Source organism: Gobio gobio (genome assembly GCF_949357685.1).
Source record: "Gobio gobio genome assembly, chromosome: 3".
Lineage (NCBI taxonomy): Eukaryota > Metazoa > Chordata > Actinopteri > Cypriniformes > Gobionidae > Gobio > Gobio gobio.
In genome coordinates, this window is record NC_137099.1 from 12,838,373 (window position 1) to 12,855,209 (window position 16,837).

The following is a 16,837-nucleotide window of genomic DNA, read 5'->3' on the forward strand; positions in this document are numbered from 1 at the left end:
CCGTATTCGGTCGGCAAAACTCAGAACACACCATCCTTACTTAAGAATGACTTCAGTGCAGTTCTTTGTTCTTTCCTCAAAGAAAAGCTTAACTCCAAATCTTCCAGAGTCGCGGCCAAAGCTTATTCGAAAGACCGCTTTTCGCCAGCTTCTTTGTTTACAAGTAGCACGTGGAACCGCCGCAACTCTGACGTCATTCTGTTAAGCCTGCACACCGACTCTATACACGATGTGATTGGCCTGACTAGAGTTTGGTTTTTCCAGCTCGCAAGGAAAATTAGATTTGCCGTTAGATTTTCTGCCGCTAGGGTGCGTCTAGATTTTTAGGCTACTTCTATTATGCTTTTTCGAATATTCCCTTTCATACAGTGTGTACTATAAAACTTTGCAGATCTTTTAAATTCACAAACAGATAAAGATCAAAGTGCATAACAAATAAAGCTATTGTCTATTAAAAGATAGAATCGATTCTGAACTGCCAAAATGAGTCATCAGCAATTCCAGTCTCACCTCCGTTTACATACTGTATCTACAATGTAACAAATTTGTGTAATGCCAGCCTATGGTCTTCATTGGCTTCCCAATCTGCTCAATCTTCTTTGACCCGCCCTCAAACACTGTAGAGAGGCTGAGGGCCCTATTTTAACGATCTGAGCGCATTGTCTGAAGCGCATGGCGCAGGTGCACTTAGGGCGTGTCCAAATCCACTTTTGCTAGTTTAACAATGGAAAAAACGGTCTGCGCGCCAGGCGCATGGTCAAAAAGGGTTGCACCTAGTCTCTTAATGAGTCATGGCCAGTGTGTTTTTTGGGTGTAATGTGCAATAAACCAATCAGAGTCTCATCTCCCATTCCCTTTAAAAGCCAGTTGCACTTGCGCCATGGCGGATTCGCTATTTACATGACGGAATTTGCGAACGGAAATGCTTCTCCAGAGAGGAATCCTTTACATTTCTAATATTTAAAAAGGTTTGTGTGCTGCTGCGCGTCCCTGTGTGTGTAATAAGCAGAGTGTATGCATGTTGTGAACCTTCCTATAGGCGCATATTACTAACGTGCCCTTTAAATAACACACAAAATACTGCATTTTCAGTTGCCTCCAAATAGCAACGTGCCAACAATGCGCCTGAACACACTTCGTTTTCAGATCAGCACGCCCATGGGCGAACAGATGGGCATAAGTGTTTTTGCTATTTAAACAGCGTGGCGCTGGATGTGAAAATGATAACTGCGTCGGGCTGAAACTAGCAAAAAACATGTGCGTCGCTCCGGGTGTATGATAGGGCCCTGAATCTTAAAACAAACCATTTTCAGACTCCTTGAGAAATTAGGTGATGCTGCAATGTATATTATGAGACAATTAAAGTGTTTTTGACCTTGGATGTGTGTAAACCTATTGTAGGAGACCTCCAAAACCAATATAGGAACCTTTAAAATATCATAATGGGGCACTTTAAATTTCTTTTGGCAGGAGGTGCAGGTGAAGTTCCAGCTGAAGCTGGTTCAGTCAGCTCACACACAGCGGCCCAGCGCTGGATCCAGTTACCCTTATGTAGACATTCTGATAGGAGACTTAACCAATCACAGAGTCACACAGTTACAGCTGGAACAGGTAACACACATTCAACCCCTTTAGAACCGTGTATGACAAGTGTGACTGAGTGGTTTATGACCATATATGTGGTTTGTAGGGTCTGGAGCTGTGTCGGGTTATCGCCATGCACATTGAGAACATGCTCTCTGTGCGAGAGAAGAGGCTGACACTGCCACCCAGTGAAATCACCATGCTGTAACAAAACGGACTGTCATGCATTCTGTATGTGTAATTTTCTGTTTATTGATTATCTCATCATAACTACACCGAACCTCTTAATGCAATGTTTGCACTAATCATGTGTATTTGTTCACATGTTATGTATAGAACACACGCAATGAATGAAAAGCATTATTTTTGTACTGAATGCAATATATTTATACAGATAATTATTTGCCTTGCTGCTTTTGTGGATCAAATACATCATGTAAAATTGTTCCTTGATACCTTAGATGTGGAAGTAATCAAGGAATAAATGTTTTTATATTAACACATGCACTTACAAGTTAGAATGAAGAGAGATTTAACTCAGGAGAACACAGCATGAATGTAATATTTTCTCACATAGACTAACAATGAAATGGTAGTGCAATTCATTTTTTCACAGTCAAACTATGCATATTTAGCTATTAGCTAACATGGGACCTATGGGTTGTTAAATTTGTATTTTTTTTTTTATAGTTTTCTAAATAATTGTATTGATTATAGCCTAAATGTATAAATTGTCCTACTGTAATTGTCTATCACTCTCAGTATTTTGGAGCAACTGGAATATGAAGTTCACATAATAAGAATAAGATTAAAATACAGCAAATTGGTAACTGCATAAACTGCCTGTTTTAAAATTATTTTGTTTTCATTCTGCAAAATGAGATTGAGATGAGATCCGTGGAACATAATGACCTCTTGTACATTATGGGTTTTTAACTGGCTTGCAACATTTGCACATCAATTATTTTGTTACATAACCTTTTTATGACAAAAGTTGTTGAGCAAAATAAAAATGCTGACATTTACCATGATTAAAGATGTATTTTTTTTTTCAGGGGTAGAGCTAATACAAGGAAGTGTGTGTGTGTGTGTGTGTGTGTGTGTGTGTGTGTGTGTGTGTGTGTGTGTGTGTGTGTGTGTGTGTGTGTGTGTGTGTGTGTGTATAAATCACACTTATTAGTAGCTGTATGCACATAGACTTAATGTAAATTTCTAGTTTTTTGTTATAATAAAATATTTAAATGCATTTTTTGCTGTTGTTGTAACTGGATATTATTTTAATATTTTTGCCCACTAGATGTGCACACTTTGTGTTGAATTTTTGTGTAACTGAATACTACAACATAATTATTAAAATAGAATAATGTTCCAGACATGCAAGAGCTGTTAAGATCTTGAGGACCCAGGTTCAAGTCTGTTCTGGGTCATCCCATTCCCACTCTCACCCGTACTTTCCTTTCTACTCTCCACGTTCCTATAAAAATAAAAATAAATTGTTATAATAATAATAAATATGGAAATACTTTCATTACAAGATGCCTTATATAGCTGAAGGGGTTTGCTGACAGCTGATAGCGTCGCTCATTGGCTGTCACTGGACCAGACCCTCATGCCTACGTGCAAAGCGTAACGCGCATGCGCAGCACACAAAACAGTTTTGGTTACACGAGTTTACGTTCTCTCCACGGCTCTGTACAATCCTGCATCTGCAGAACAACAACTATCTCTTGGATATATTATAATAAGCTTACTAGCACAGCGGTTGTAGTGAGCAGAAGGCGTGCGACTCAAACAACGTGCCGCTATAAAGCTGTGTCCACTGGAAGCTAGTGGTGGCGCAGCTGTGCTACGTGCTAATGTTATGGGACTGAACCGCAGGAAAACGCCGCCTGTGATTGACAGCACACTCTCTGCGTTGCGTTACACATTCAGTCGGGTTGCTCGTGGAATGGGCCAGTGGAAACTTTGGTTGGTTTAATTTGCTTCAACCGGGCAAGAGGAAGCAGGCGGCACCGCTACAGGCCTTCGGTCACGTCGCGCACGACTTTAGTGACCGACACTAATATTAAAACATGGGGACCTGATGTAAATTCAGGATAAACAACATTTAGCCGCGAAATTTCGTTCTTTGCTCTTGAAAATGGCCGGTTTCACGGATTTGCGGGAGAAGCTGAAGTCGATGACACCGCACAGGGACACCGTTTTCGAGCACAGCAACGGCGAGAAGCGCAAATACCGCGAGTCGGATGACGATGAGAGCGAGTTCGAGGAGCGGCGGGACGCGGAGGCGCGCAAAGTGAAGAGCGGCATTAAGCAAGCGAATATTTTCACTGAGGAGGAGTGCGCGCGCATCGAGGCAAAGATCGACGAGGTGGTTGCCAAGGCAGACAAGGGGCTCTACCGGGAGCACACGGTGGACCGGGCGCCCCTGCGGAACAAGTACTTCTTCGGGGAGGGCTACACGTACGGCTCGCAGCTTGAGAAGCGCGGCCCCGGGCAGGAGCGGCTGTACTCCAAAGGCGAGGTGGACGAGATCCCGGACTGGGTGCACGAGCTGGTCATCGATCGCCTCGTGACGCACGGCGTCATACCGGAGGGCTTCGTGAATAGCGCTGTGATTAATGACTACCAGCCCGGGGGCTGCATCGTGTCCCACGTGGACCCCATCCACATTTTCGAGCGACCGATCGTGTCCGTGTCTTTCTTCAGCGATAGCGCGCTCTGCTTTGGCTGCAAGTTCCAGTTCAAGCCCATCCGCGTGTCCGAGCCCGTGCTCCACCTGCCCGTGAGGCGCGGCAGTGTCACCGTCCTCAGGTCGGTAACTTACTAGTGTCTGTTACAGAACATTATATTATCATGTGAGGTAATACCATGGTAGCTTGATTTATACTATGGTAGTATATACAGGGCTCCAGAGTGCGACTAAATGGTCGCATTTTGCGACTAAAATTTGAGTGTGTGCGACTGAATTTTACATCCAGTCGCACATGTGCGACCAGTAAATTTGCCTGCTGTCGGTACTGGAGAAATTAAGAAAATACACTTACTAATTATAATTGATAGACGTTATGTCTGGCAAATTCTATCTTTGCCAGCCATTTCTATATGAGATAATTTTAAACCATTTGTCCGTGATGCATTTTTGCCATTCGCAATCCAGAAGAGAGAGAGAAAGCGAATGAGCTACAGCAAACACAACACCACAGTCAGCTTAATGAGTGACGATGGCCAAGAGAACTACACAAAAGTTTAGTCTGCTTAAACTTTAATGATGTGCTGTGATATTAATCTAATTTTATTTTCGATTTTTGCTTCGAATTATAAAAAGATGGTATGAGGTAAAACTCCTATAGCCGTGTTCCGTCGAGCTCATCCTTCCCTTCGCAGCTGCGCTGTCATTTCTCCATAAACCTAAACTAAACGTCAGAATCAGTGATTGTTGTAAACTGCATTCTCTACTGTTGCTAAACTGCGGGATGTGTTTGATAATAAAGAGCTATTAAATGCACAATAATCCGCGCAAGAGACGCTGTTTCCAACTTCAAGGCGGCTTATGTTTGTGTGCTGCGAAATGGACCGACTTGCACTTAATATTTTAGGCTTCGTGTGCGCGTCTAAACCATCAAATAAACAACAAATAGCCGGTGTCAAAATGACCGGATTGGAGAGTAGTTATTTTAACAGTTTATATATTAAATGGGCGTAAATAGTTCGGAGAAATAGGAGAATATGATATTATTAGTTCTACATTGATCGGTCTTAAAGGGGCAGCGTCTAATAAACCTGCTGACGATTGAGCCATTAATTCGAATCGAACAAAAGGCAAATAGAAAATATTCACATCTCTTGAATTAATAACTTAAGCTTTTATAAGCATTAATCTATCAATGTATACAGTGAAAACTATGCAGTGTTATTTTACATTTCATTACTTTATTAGATTTCTTTGTAGGTTTGTTCTTTACTGTAATATTAATGTTAGCAGACCTTCTGAATGCCTGCACACTGGTCCATTTATAAATTGTGTTTTATATTTTTGTTCAAACTTTGCGGTTTCTTTTGCTATAGATATTTTACTTTTCAGATTATAAAGCCATGTTAATTATGTTCTTAATTGTGTTTAATTTTTTTATTAAAAAAAATATATATTTAAAGTATAATAAAAAGAACCGGTAAGAATACTGTTAAAGTACCGGATCGATAAGCAGTATCGGTAAGAGTAGTAATACCATTAAAACCTTAACGATACCAATCCCTATTAGTAATACAGTGGAAATTAGTAGATTTGGTTAGCATGTTGATTTACGGTGTGCGCCCCTAAAATTTCTGGTTGTGCCCCTAAAATTTTCAGTTGGGGGCCACTGTGCTCCTAGTGAAAAAAGTTAGTCTGGAGCCCTGATATACTTATCATATTCATTTGCCATACAATTCTCCCATGTTTCGTATAATAGTAAAGTATTTAGTTCTTGCTCATTGCTTTGATTTTTTTTTTTTTTAGTGACTACGCGGCCGATGACATCACGCATTGCATACGCCCACAGGACATCAAGGAGAGGAGAGCTGTCATAATTCTGAGAAAGTGAGCTCTGGTTTTGACTCAGAGTTGTTCTTGAAAGCTCTAGAAGCGTGTGTGGGGGTGTATAATTTGTCTTGATGTGTTTTATTTTAGAACAAGGTCGGATGCCCCTCGCTTGGACTCCAATTCACGGAGCCCATCCATCCACTCTTCTGAGAAACGACACATACTCAAAGCCAAACGCTCACACCGCAAGGCTGATCCAGATGCTGCACACAGGTACTTGCAAAGTCTTTTATACTGTTTAACAAGTGGTGCTACTAGGAAAAGCATTTACTACTAAAGGTAACACTTTATTTGGTTACACTACAGTATGTGTACTTACAGTGTAGTTACCAAAGAAAGTACTGGTTATATAAGGTAACTACATGGGTCGAGGTTAGGTTCAGGAGTAGGTTTGGGGTTAGTACCTAGTTATAACCCAGTTGTAATTGCTATAAGTACATAGTATGTACATGCGGAACATGCCTTTATTTGTCGTCTTGTTACATGAACTTATTGTAGTACTGACAGTTAAATACATGCAACTAAGTACATGTTAATTAATATTACTCAGTACTTAAGTGTATAATTACACTGTAACAAGGAAACCTTAAAGGGTTAGTTCACCCAAAAATGAAAATTCTGTCATTAATTACTCACCCTCATGTCGTTCGACACCCGTAAGACCTCCGTTCATCTTCAGAACACAAATGAAGATATTTTAGTTGAAAGCTGATGGCTGAGAAAGGCTTCAGATAGGCCACCATTGGCATTCAGTACATTTACACTCCCAAGACGCATAAAAGGCACTTAAAACGACGTTACAAAGTCCATCTCACCACAGTGGCTCTAAAATAATTTTACGAAGCGACGACTAGTTTTTGTGCGCAAAAAAATCTAAATAACGACTTTATTCAACCTCTTCTTGTCTTCCGTGTGTGCCTCCACGACGCATGCGTGAGAATATGACGTAGCGCGGAATCGGGAATCCATGAAATGCACACTTTAGTCCCATTTTGAGCACTACGCCGAGACCTAAAGCACGATCAATGTAGAATCCAACAGCTTAGACACGCGTGTCTTCCTCTGCTTGTAACAGATCTGCGTCATATTCTCGCGCATGCGTCGTGGAGGCACACACGGAAAACAAGAACAAGTTGGATTTTGATTTTTTTTTTGCGTACAAAAATTGTCGTCGCGTCGTAAAATTATTGTAGAGCTGCTGTGGTGAAATGGACTTTGTAACAACGTTTTTAGAGCCTTTTATGGGTCTTGGGAGTGTGAATGTACTGAATGCCAATGGAGGCCTGTCTGAAGCCTTTCTCAGCCATCAGCTTTCAACAAAAATATCTTAATTTGTGTTCCGAAGATGAACGGAGGTCTTACGGGTGTCGAACGACATGAGGGTGAGTAATTAATGGCATAATTTTCATTTTTGGGTGAACTAACCCTTTAAGATAAAGTGTAACCCACTAAAACTCATCCCACATCCCACTTTGTGCTGTGGGGGGAGCCCCCCTCATGGAGACGGCCATCTTGAGATCACATGGCCAGATATACTAATGTTTATCTTAGTAACCCCCATTATCTGCAAAGTAATTAAATCATACACTACTGTTCAAAAGTTTGGGATAAGTTTTAAAGTTTTGTTTTTCAGCAAGGATTCGTTAAATTAAAACGTTTCTTTTCAAATCAAATGTTACTTTTACTTTGTAATAAAAAATATATATATTTCAAATAAATGAGCAACAATATGTTCAGCAACAATTCAGCATATTAGAATGATTTCTAAAGGATCATGTGCAGGTCTCCAGACTACTTTTCCTGCTACTAAATTTTGTTAGAGGTCGGACTGGTGCCACTACCACGTTGCCCAACTGATAAGAGCTGCCATTTCTGTTGAATATGAGATGAGTTGCGCAGCGTGGACCGTTTATAAGCTCGTACCATTGAAAGTGCAGTGCGATTTCTGAAAAGGTTTACTCGTGGTCAGATCTCCATCACACAACACCATTACTACATAGTGCTGGGAGATCCAGCGAGATGACCAGGAGAAACATTGTGCCATGAACGAACAAGTTATAGAAGGCTTTTCAATCCACAAATCACCAACACTCATTTAATCATTTAACCATGGTATTGTGGAAGAAATAGTTTAATGTTTTTACATTATGCATTTCAGGTTTTTGTACTTGTGAGAGTGAAATTCAAGCACTTTTCAAGGGCTCTAAATATTATCCAGTTTAAATGTAATTTTTAATGTGATGACCAAAAAATTTTTTTTTTCCATAAATCAAATATTGTCCCCATTTGTAAAACTAAATGTTTCAAGATGTAGGAAAACAATCACATGGCAAATGATTTTATTTGAAAGTCAGCATGAAATCAAATTTTACAATTCGTATTTTTATATTTAATATGGTAGGGTTTACTGTAACTGATTTATCTGTGCACTTAATTCATTTAAAAAAATTATTTACCTTTATAATCTTTAATCAAATACGTTAACCTTCCCTCCCCCCTCGAAACGACTTCTCTTCCTGTCATGTGCTATGGCTTCAGTATATTCATCAATACCTTCTTCAGGAAGGACTTGAGTCAAAAAGGGAGAAATATATGAGAAACAAAAGCTTTTTTTATGTAAAAAGTACTCAATATAGTCGGACGATCCGCTTGTCGTGATTGCTCGCACTTAGGAATGCAGCGTATGTGAACAGCGCCCCCCCTTACAGGGAGAGCTGAGAGAAGTTTTACAGAATAAAGCTATAAAAGGCTTAAAATTAGTGAAATATGTAGCATAAACCAGCAAAAAGTGAAGAAATATTCTCAGTAACACATGTAGAAAAGATTTAGAGAGAAAAGAAATGTAAGAGATGGATCAAGTTTTTCCTCCACAACTGAGTGCAAACTGGCATTCAAATTTGCCTCTATTTTGTTAGCAACGCCCAACGATCCAATCAATTCCCGAAGGACGAAATCAAGCCCCGCCCTACATTTTTTTTTTCTCTAATTTCAGAAGCCGTTTCACTCGGATATACGTCACAATAAGGAGAAAAGGACAATCTCAACTTCCGTTTCACGCCGACTTTAAAGGGATAGTTCACCCAAAAAAGAAAATGTTATGTTTTTCTGCTTACCCCTAAGGCATCCAAGATGTAGGTGTCTTCGTTTCTTCAGTAGCATACAAATTAACATTTTTAACTCCAACCGTTATATACTCCACTCATATAATGCTTGTCAATGGGGTCCAATTCTATTCTATTTCCTAAAAAAAATGGAGAGACAACTTCAAATTAAACCCGCGGCTCGTGACGGCACATTGATGTCTTAAGACACTAGGGCTGCAACGACGCGTCGACGTCGTCGATGACGTCGACTACGAAAATACGTCGACGTGCGTGAAATGCGTCGACGCGTCGGCGGCACATTATTTACATTCTAGAATGGAACAGAAGATCTAGAATAATGGCAGCTTCTGTTCCCGGGCATAGTGAAAATGATCATTTATCATATAAAGCCAGACCGCGACATTCAAAAGTGTGGGAGTACTTTAAACAGAAGCCGAATAAAACTGTGCTTTGTTCGCTCTGTAACGCCGGTTTCACACTGAGCAGAGCAGAAGCTGTGCGCGTGGAGAGCGGGAGCTTTCACACTGCCAGTCAGTGTTGCCAAGTCCGCTTTTTTTCCCACGGAATTGGGCTACTTCTACACTGTTGCCGCGGGCTGTGTCTCATGTCCGCGGGTTGAAGCAAAAAAACACACATATTTAACCCCCCGAACGCGATGTTTACCAGAGAACCTCCCCGAAACGCGATTGGGCTTGTTTTGGGCTAGTTTTGAGTAACGAATGGGTGGGTTTTGTTGTGTAAACCTGGCAACCCTGCTGCCAGTGTTCTCTCGCGCAGCTGAACCGTGGCGCGTGTATTGCAACAGACGGTCACATTTTCCGGGGTTCTTCTCCGACCCCTGTATGTCTCGTGCTTTTATTTATTATGGGCTGCATATATCTCCTGTTAATGCGACCCGGTTCCCCTCTGTCCCAAACACATATGCATAATAACTTGTTGTATATAGGTAGTTTGCATGATTAAAGTAACATTAAAGTTAAGATATGCCTCTAGCTTTAATCATTTAAATATGTCTTTGAAGTTTGGGCAAAAACTTCTGGCAGCTTTAGTCGTTGTTTATGCACATGTATCTTCAAAATAGACGACTAGTTATACATTAAAACTATGCTGAAAGCTCCTGTATGTGAACCTTTTGCAGATAAATACAATTGCATTTTCGTTTACTATTGACACAAATCAATAAGTAAATCATACTCAACTACTATAGTAAACAACTTTTCCTAATTAGGCCTACTCTGTATACATTTTATGATGAATAGTATCATTATATATTATGTTTAAAAAGCTTCTTGTGTTCATATATTTCATTATAAAATGGCATACTATGTACACTACCCTTCCTGAAATACAATTAATATTGTCATCATTCATTGATTTCATGTTAAAATAATATACAAATTCACTACCCTATTGAAATACAATAATCAGTAAAAAAAGAATAATAAGACTAATCTGGAAAAATAATCGTTAGATTAGTCGACTAATCGAAAAAATAATCGTTAGATTAGTCGACAGAAAAAATAATCGTTAGTTGCAGCTCTATAAGACACGGAACGATCGGTTTCTGAAAGAAACCAATCGGTATTTATGCAATTAATTTCACCTCATATCAGACTAATGCTTCAGCTCTCCAGACTGCCATCACATCCTGTCAGTGAGGTCAAAAATCCGGCCGGGTCATAGATATGTATACGTAGATTCCTCATTCGAGCGATCCACGCAGGCACCAATGAGGAATCTATGTATATATCTATGACCCGGCTGCTATTTGACCTCACTGACAGGAAGTGATGGCAGTCTGGAGAGCTGAAGCATTCGTTTGATATGAGGTGAAATTAATTGCATAAATACCGTTCGTTTTCTCTCAGAAACCGATCGTTTCGTGTCTTAAGACATCAATGTGTCGTCACGAGCCGCGGGTTTAATTTGAAGTTGTCTGTCCATGTTTTTTTAGAAAGTAGAATAGAATTAGACCCCATTGACAAGCATTATATGAGTGACACACAGCAACGTTTGGTGTTAAAAATCTTCATTTGTGTTCTACTGAAGAAACAAAGTCACCTACATCTTGGATGCCTTGGGGGTAAGCAGAAAAACATCTAATTTTCGTTTTTGGGTGAACTATCCCTTTAAGATTTAAAAAAGACATGAAATGCCCACTATAACCAGTAGATGGCAGCAGAGGAGCACTTATTGACTTATTAGCCATTGCACTCCCTAATATAGTTTTTAAAGTCCCAGTGAACCGGAAGTTGCAACTGATCTTATTTCAGTGCTGTGACGTATTTCCAAGTGAAACGGTATATTAAATAGAGGGCAGGGTTTCACTTTCAAGTCTTTTTCAAGTCTTTTTTGTCATTGCATGCATGCAAAACTGTTGTTGGGGACTTCTAAAACAATATTTAGAACATTTTAAATGCCATGATAGGTGCTCTTTAAGGTTTAGAAACATTTTGAGTCAATGCTATATGGAAGAACTTCGAACAAGCAAGATCATTGAAAAATTATATTACTGTGTGGTGAACCTATAAGCAGTGCGCATCGCTGTTTTATGTCGGATTGCAAATAGCCAAAATATCTCCAAACCACTGAAGTTGAGGGACCTTTCTTGTCGACGATATCCGTGTCCTCCGAGCTGGTCATGAGCACTGAATTTTCTTCACTATCACAAATTTGTCTTGCTCCACTCCACTCTAATCCTCCAAGCCTGTCACTGTGACTGTCAACAACACCGCATGCGGCACCCAGAAGCCCAGTCTGCAAAACGCATGCGCAGCGTTACGCATAGCGCGTAAGCATTATATCGAATATTTATCAAATGGTTATCGTTTTATCGAGGACAATTATTTTGCGATAATTAATTATCGTTATCGTTTTATCGCCCAGCCCTACGTACAAGTACAATTTTCACCGTACCGCTCGGTGGAAACAAGCCTTTAGTGGCACTGGTGCTACTGCTCTCAAATGTTAATCTGGAGCCCTAATGTGACCCTGAAGTCTGGAGCAATGATGCTGAAAATTCAGCTTTGCGTCACAGGAATAAATTAGAATTTAAAATGTATTCTCAAAAAAACATTTTTCGGAAAACTTATTTTTCACAATTACTGTTTTTCTGGTCAAAAAAATGCAGCCTTGGTGAGCATAAGAAATTACTTAAAAAATCTAAATGGCCCCATACTTTTGAATGATCGTGTAGGAGCGAGATAAGCATGTAGGGTATTTCTACATTGTGACGGGTAACAACAGATTTTTGCTTTTGCAAGATGCAGTATAAAGTCCAAAAACAAATCACCCTGCTGAACAAAAAAATGCTTAGTGGCCCTGCAAAGGAATACTTGTTTACTCTCCCTCATGTCGTTATGCAAAACATTATGCTGGGGTCACTATGAACAGTCATTGAAAAAAAAAAAAAAAAAGCAGCTCTAAGATTCCTTTTATGTTTTGTGGAAAAAGTAACAGAATGCAGGTTTGTAATAACATGAGGGTGAATGAATGATGACAGAATTCCCTTCAAGACTAACAAAGTGGTCACATTCCACACATGCATTTTGCTAAAAGCATTTTGCTCTCTTCCTCCCTCAGGCCTCGTATTTTAGAGATGGACAAAGAGCAGCAGAGGCGTTCCCTCTCCTCCCGACAGAGACGTCATGGCGACAGCAGTTCAGAAAACTCCTGGAGGAGAGCTGAAGAGAGAGAGCCGGGCTCACGCTACACACACGACCACGCGCCCACGCGACGAGTCAAAATGAGACGTCACTGAGACGCGATCAGAACTCACTGCTTATCTCCTCAGACCCCTTTACATTTGCTCAAGGGGGTGGAAAGCCAACAGTGACTCAGTAGAAGAGATGCTTCCGGAGTGGGTGGCCTCAAGGACGTTAGACAGTGGCTGCTCGACTTATTAAAAGGCTTGATCTATCTATTCCGACATATCAAAAATGATACTTTAAGATCCACTATATTTTGTTCTGTGTGATTTAAAGGAAATGTATGGAATAAAAAGACATCGAAACTGACTAGTGGAATTCAATCATAATTCAACAGTTCGCAACTTCATGCGCCAGTGTCATGCTTGTATAGCTCATTCACATAACAATATCAAATACAAATGTGTATTGGTCAACTATTTCAAAGGTAGATTTGAGATCTGCTCCTTTTCTGGCTTGAAGATTTTTGTTGGTTTCTGGCTTGAACAGGCCATCGAATAATCATTTACAGAGATGTTTTGTTTTTGCACAATCCTGAAAGTCAGACAAAGTGAGTTTTGTTAATGCTGCCAGACTGACTTAAGTTAAAACCATGATAATAAAATGTGTTTTTGATTTCCACACCGTGGCTTCTCAGAGCTTTTTTCCCCAGTGAAGGGTGCTATAGCCATGATAACTACATCTGTTTGACAACCATGCTGTTTTGATTCTTCTGAAGGAAAGAGTTCCTTTATGCCAACATTACAGCTGCCGTTCAAGAGCTGTGTGAGACTGTCATAATGGCAACAGTTTATATTTTATTTATGTTCATACTGTTCTGAGATTGAATGGAAGTGAAAAACAAGTAGGAAAAGATAAAGTCTGTCCCATTGCAGGTGTTCAATAGAAAAATTGCATTTGACTAAAAAAACTACTTTGTATACAAGAGGCTGACACATGACTATTTTTGTTTAAAGGTTGAAAACAAATGGAGTAGCTTTGAATGCATGAAAGATAAAAAATGGAGATGTTCTGTGTGTGTTTTTTTTTGGGAAGATTCTATGTTCATACTTTATTTTTCCAGTTCTACGGACTAAATGGAGATTATTCATATTTGTTGCTTTTATAGTTTAAATTCCAAACATTGTCACTCACTGTTCCTTGAAACTCTTACTACTAATGTTTGTTGTTATTTGAGAAAGTTCTCTTTTTTTTCACTTGCTTTTTCCGTTAATATAGAATAGGAGCACCATGTTTAGGCTACACTTAACTTAACATGCATCAGAAAATTTATATTTTTGCTCCAGTTCTGATATTCATAGGTTGCTACTGTGCACTGTTTTGTTTTTTTTAGTTCAGAAATGATTTAGTGTGGTTTCATCTCTGTGCCACTATGCCATCTTGAATCGTTACCCAATAAAAATCCCACAGGTTATTTCTTCAAGCTGGTTGTAAGTTGAAAGGATGTGTGACTGTCCACTAGATGGTATGAGAGAACTTTCCATCAGTTCTTCACAGGAAACAATATTAGCTTGATCACTGTGTTTCTGGATAGTATGGAATATGGCATTACAATATTACAAACAAAAAGCGCTAATGCACAAATGAATTATTCAATTTGGAGTGCTTTGGTTCTCCATTAAAATGCAAATGCATCTTTAATATACTATTTTCAAGAACTGTACGTTATATTTATTTTCCGCATTGAACAGTAAAACCAAATACGCAGCAATAAAATGCACTATATTGGGACGTCTGCCTTTAACGTCATTCTTAATCCGTAGGATTTAACATGGAGTTGTCCCACACTTTGCAGCTATAACAGCTTCAACTTTTCTGGGAAGGCTTTCCACAGGGTGTAGGAGTGTGTTTATGGGAATTTTTGACCATTCCTCTAGAGGCGCATTTGTGAGTACAGGCACTGATGTTGGACGAGAAGGTCTGGCTCTCAGTCTCCGCTCTAATTCATCCCAAAGGTGTTCTATCAGGGTTGAGGTCAGGACTCTGTGCAGGCCAGTCAAGTTCCTCCACACCAAACTCACTCATCCATGTCTTTGTGGGCCTTGCTTTGTGCACTGGTGCAGTCATGTTGGAACAGCAAGGGGCCATCCCGAAACTGTTCCCACAATGCTGGGAGCATGAAATTGTCCAAAATGTCTTGCCATTCAGAAGCATTAAGAGTTCCTTTAACTGGAACTAAGGGCGTTTTCACACCTACCTTGTTTGGTCCGGATTTTCGGACTTTTCAGTTTGGTCCGAATCAAAATTGCAGGTGTGAAACCTCCCCCGTACCACGGTCCGGACCAAACAGACGACATTTGGTCCGACGAAAAGAGGTAGTCTCGGTCCGGATCAAACTGAACAAAGGTTCGGTTCGTTTCTAGTGTGAAAGCATTTTCTGTATGGTTCGGACTTTCAGACCATTTACAGGAAGTTCCTGTTTATGTTTAAATATTATAACGTTATTTTTAAATTCAATCTAGGCTACATTGATTATGAAAAGTGAAAATATGCGCAATATGTCAGAAGACAGAAAGTCAGAAATAATTTTGAACGAAATTTTTTATGATTTTGCTTAGAAAGCATTTCTTTAATGAGAATTTCGTTTTGTATAAATTGTATCTTAATTTTAATCAACGTTTAATCAGATAATTGCCTGGATTTAATAAGCAAATAGTCGGGAGCGATCACATGCTTTACATGAACTGTAGTGCGTCTCAAATAAACCGAAACTCAGCAGGCTACTTGCCTCACAAACATGAGAAATATGTGTATATAAAGCTTGAAATGTCCACTTTTAAACGTAACGAATAAAAAAATAGTCAAGCAATGCGCACTGTTCAATAGTGGCAACGATATGCGTCCGTTCATTCAACTTCAAGACGCACGTCCGTTTACAAACCAATGTCCAGATGCCGCCCACATAGATGATGACGAGTGGACGCAAGTGCGTCATGTAAAGTTCTTTAGTCCGCTTTCATAATTGCAATGTGAAACCAAACCAAAACTAACCGAATATATAAAAAGTATCATAACATGAACTTCGGTTCGGACCTTGGTGCAGACTTTTAGGTGTAAAAACTCCTGAAAAACAAACAATCCCCCCTCCACCAAACTTTACACTTGGCACAATGCAGTCAGGCAAGTACCATTCTCCTGGCAACCGACAAACCCAAACTCATCCATCAGATCACCAGACGGAGAAGTGTGCTTTGTCACTCCAGAGAACGCGTCTCCAATGCTCTAGAGTCCAGTGGCAGTGTGCTTTACACCAGTGGTTCCCAAACCTGTCCTGGAGGACCACCAGCACTGCACATTTTGTATGTCTCCCTCATCAAACACACCTGATTCAACTCATGAGCTCATTAGTAGAGACTCCAAGACCAGAAATGAGTGTGTCAGATATAGGGAGACATACATAGCCTACAGCAGGGCTGGTGGTCCTCCAGGACAGGTTTGGGAACCACTGCTTTACACCACTGCATCCGGCGCTTTGCATTGCACTTGGTGATATAAGGCTTGGATGCAGCTGCTCGGCCATGGAAACCCATTCCATGAAGCTCTCTACGCACTGTTCTTGAGCTCATCTGAAGGCCACATAAAGTTTGGAGGTCTGTAGCTATTGATTTTGCAGAAGGTTGGCGACTTCTGCGCACTGTGCGCCTCAGCATGCGCTGACCCCGCTCTGTGATTCTACGTGGCCTACCACTTGGCTGAGTGGCTGTTGTTCCCAATTGCTTCCACTTTGTTATAACACCACTAACGGTTGACTCTGAGGAAATTTCACAAATGGACTTATTGCACAGGTGGCAACCTATCACAGTACCACACTTGAATTCACTGAGCTCCTGATAGCGACCCATTCTTCCACAAATGTTTGT

The 16,837-nt window shown here is 40.2% G+C and overlaps 2 protein-coding genes across 2 annotated transcripts in view; both read left to right on the forward strand.

Annotated features, from left to right (window-relative positions):
* Nucleotides 1-1,792, forward strand: part of myo15ab (myosin XVAb) — a gene marked incomplete at both ends in the record, with an annotated part of 58,722 nt that extends 56,930 nt beyond the window's left edge. Inside the window, 2 exons of the mRNA XM_079811976.1 lie at nt 1,471-1,611; nt 1,691-1,792. Coding sequence (XP_079668102.1) covers nt 1,471-1,611; nt 1,691-1,792 — 243 coding nt within the window. The remainder of the gene's footprint in view (nt 1-1,470; nt 1,612-1,690) is intronic.
* A 1,405-nt stretch (nt 1,793-3,197) lies between these two features.
* alkbh5 (alkB homolog 5, RNA demethylase) lies at nt 3,198-14,707 on the forward strand. The gene is made up of 4 exons (XM_079813626.1): nt 3,198-4,398; nt 6,083-6,163; nt 6,254-6,379; nt 12,853-14,707. The coding sequence occupies exons 1-4, from the start codon at nt 3,725-3,727 to the stop codon at nt 13,028-13,030; spliced, it is 1,059 nt and encodes a 352-aa protein (XP_079669752.1). The 5' UTR covers nt 3,198-3,724; the 3' UTR covers nt 13,031-14,707.
* The last annotated feature ends 2,130 nt before the right edge of the window (nt 14,708-16,837 follow it).

Coding starts and splice junctions, on each gene's coding strand:
- alkbh5 (XM_079813626.1), top strand. CDS start 3,725: ATGGCCGGTTTCACGGATTTGCGGGAGAAGCTGAAGTCGATGACACCG. Junction 6,164..6,253: donor GCTGTCATAATTCTGAGAAA/GTGAGCTCTGGT, acceptor GTTTTATTTTAG/AACAAGGTCGGATGCCCCTC. Junction 6,380..12,852: donor GATCCAGATGCTGCACACAG/GTACTTGCAAAG, acceptor TTCCTCCCTCAG/GCCTCGTATTTTAGAGATGG.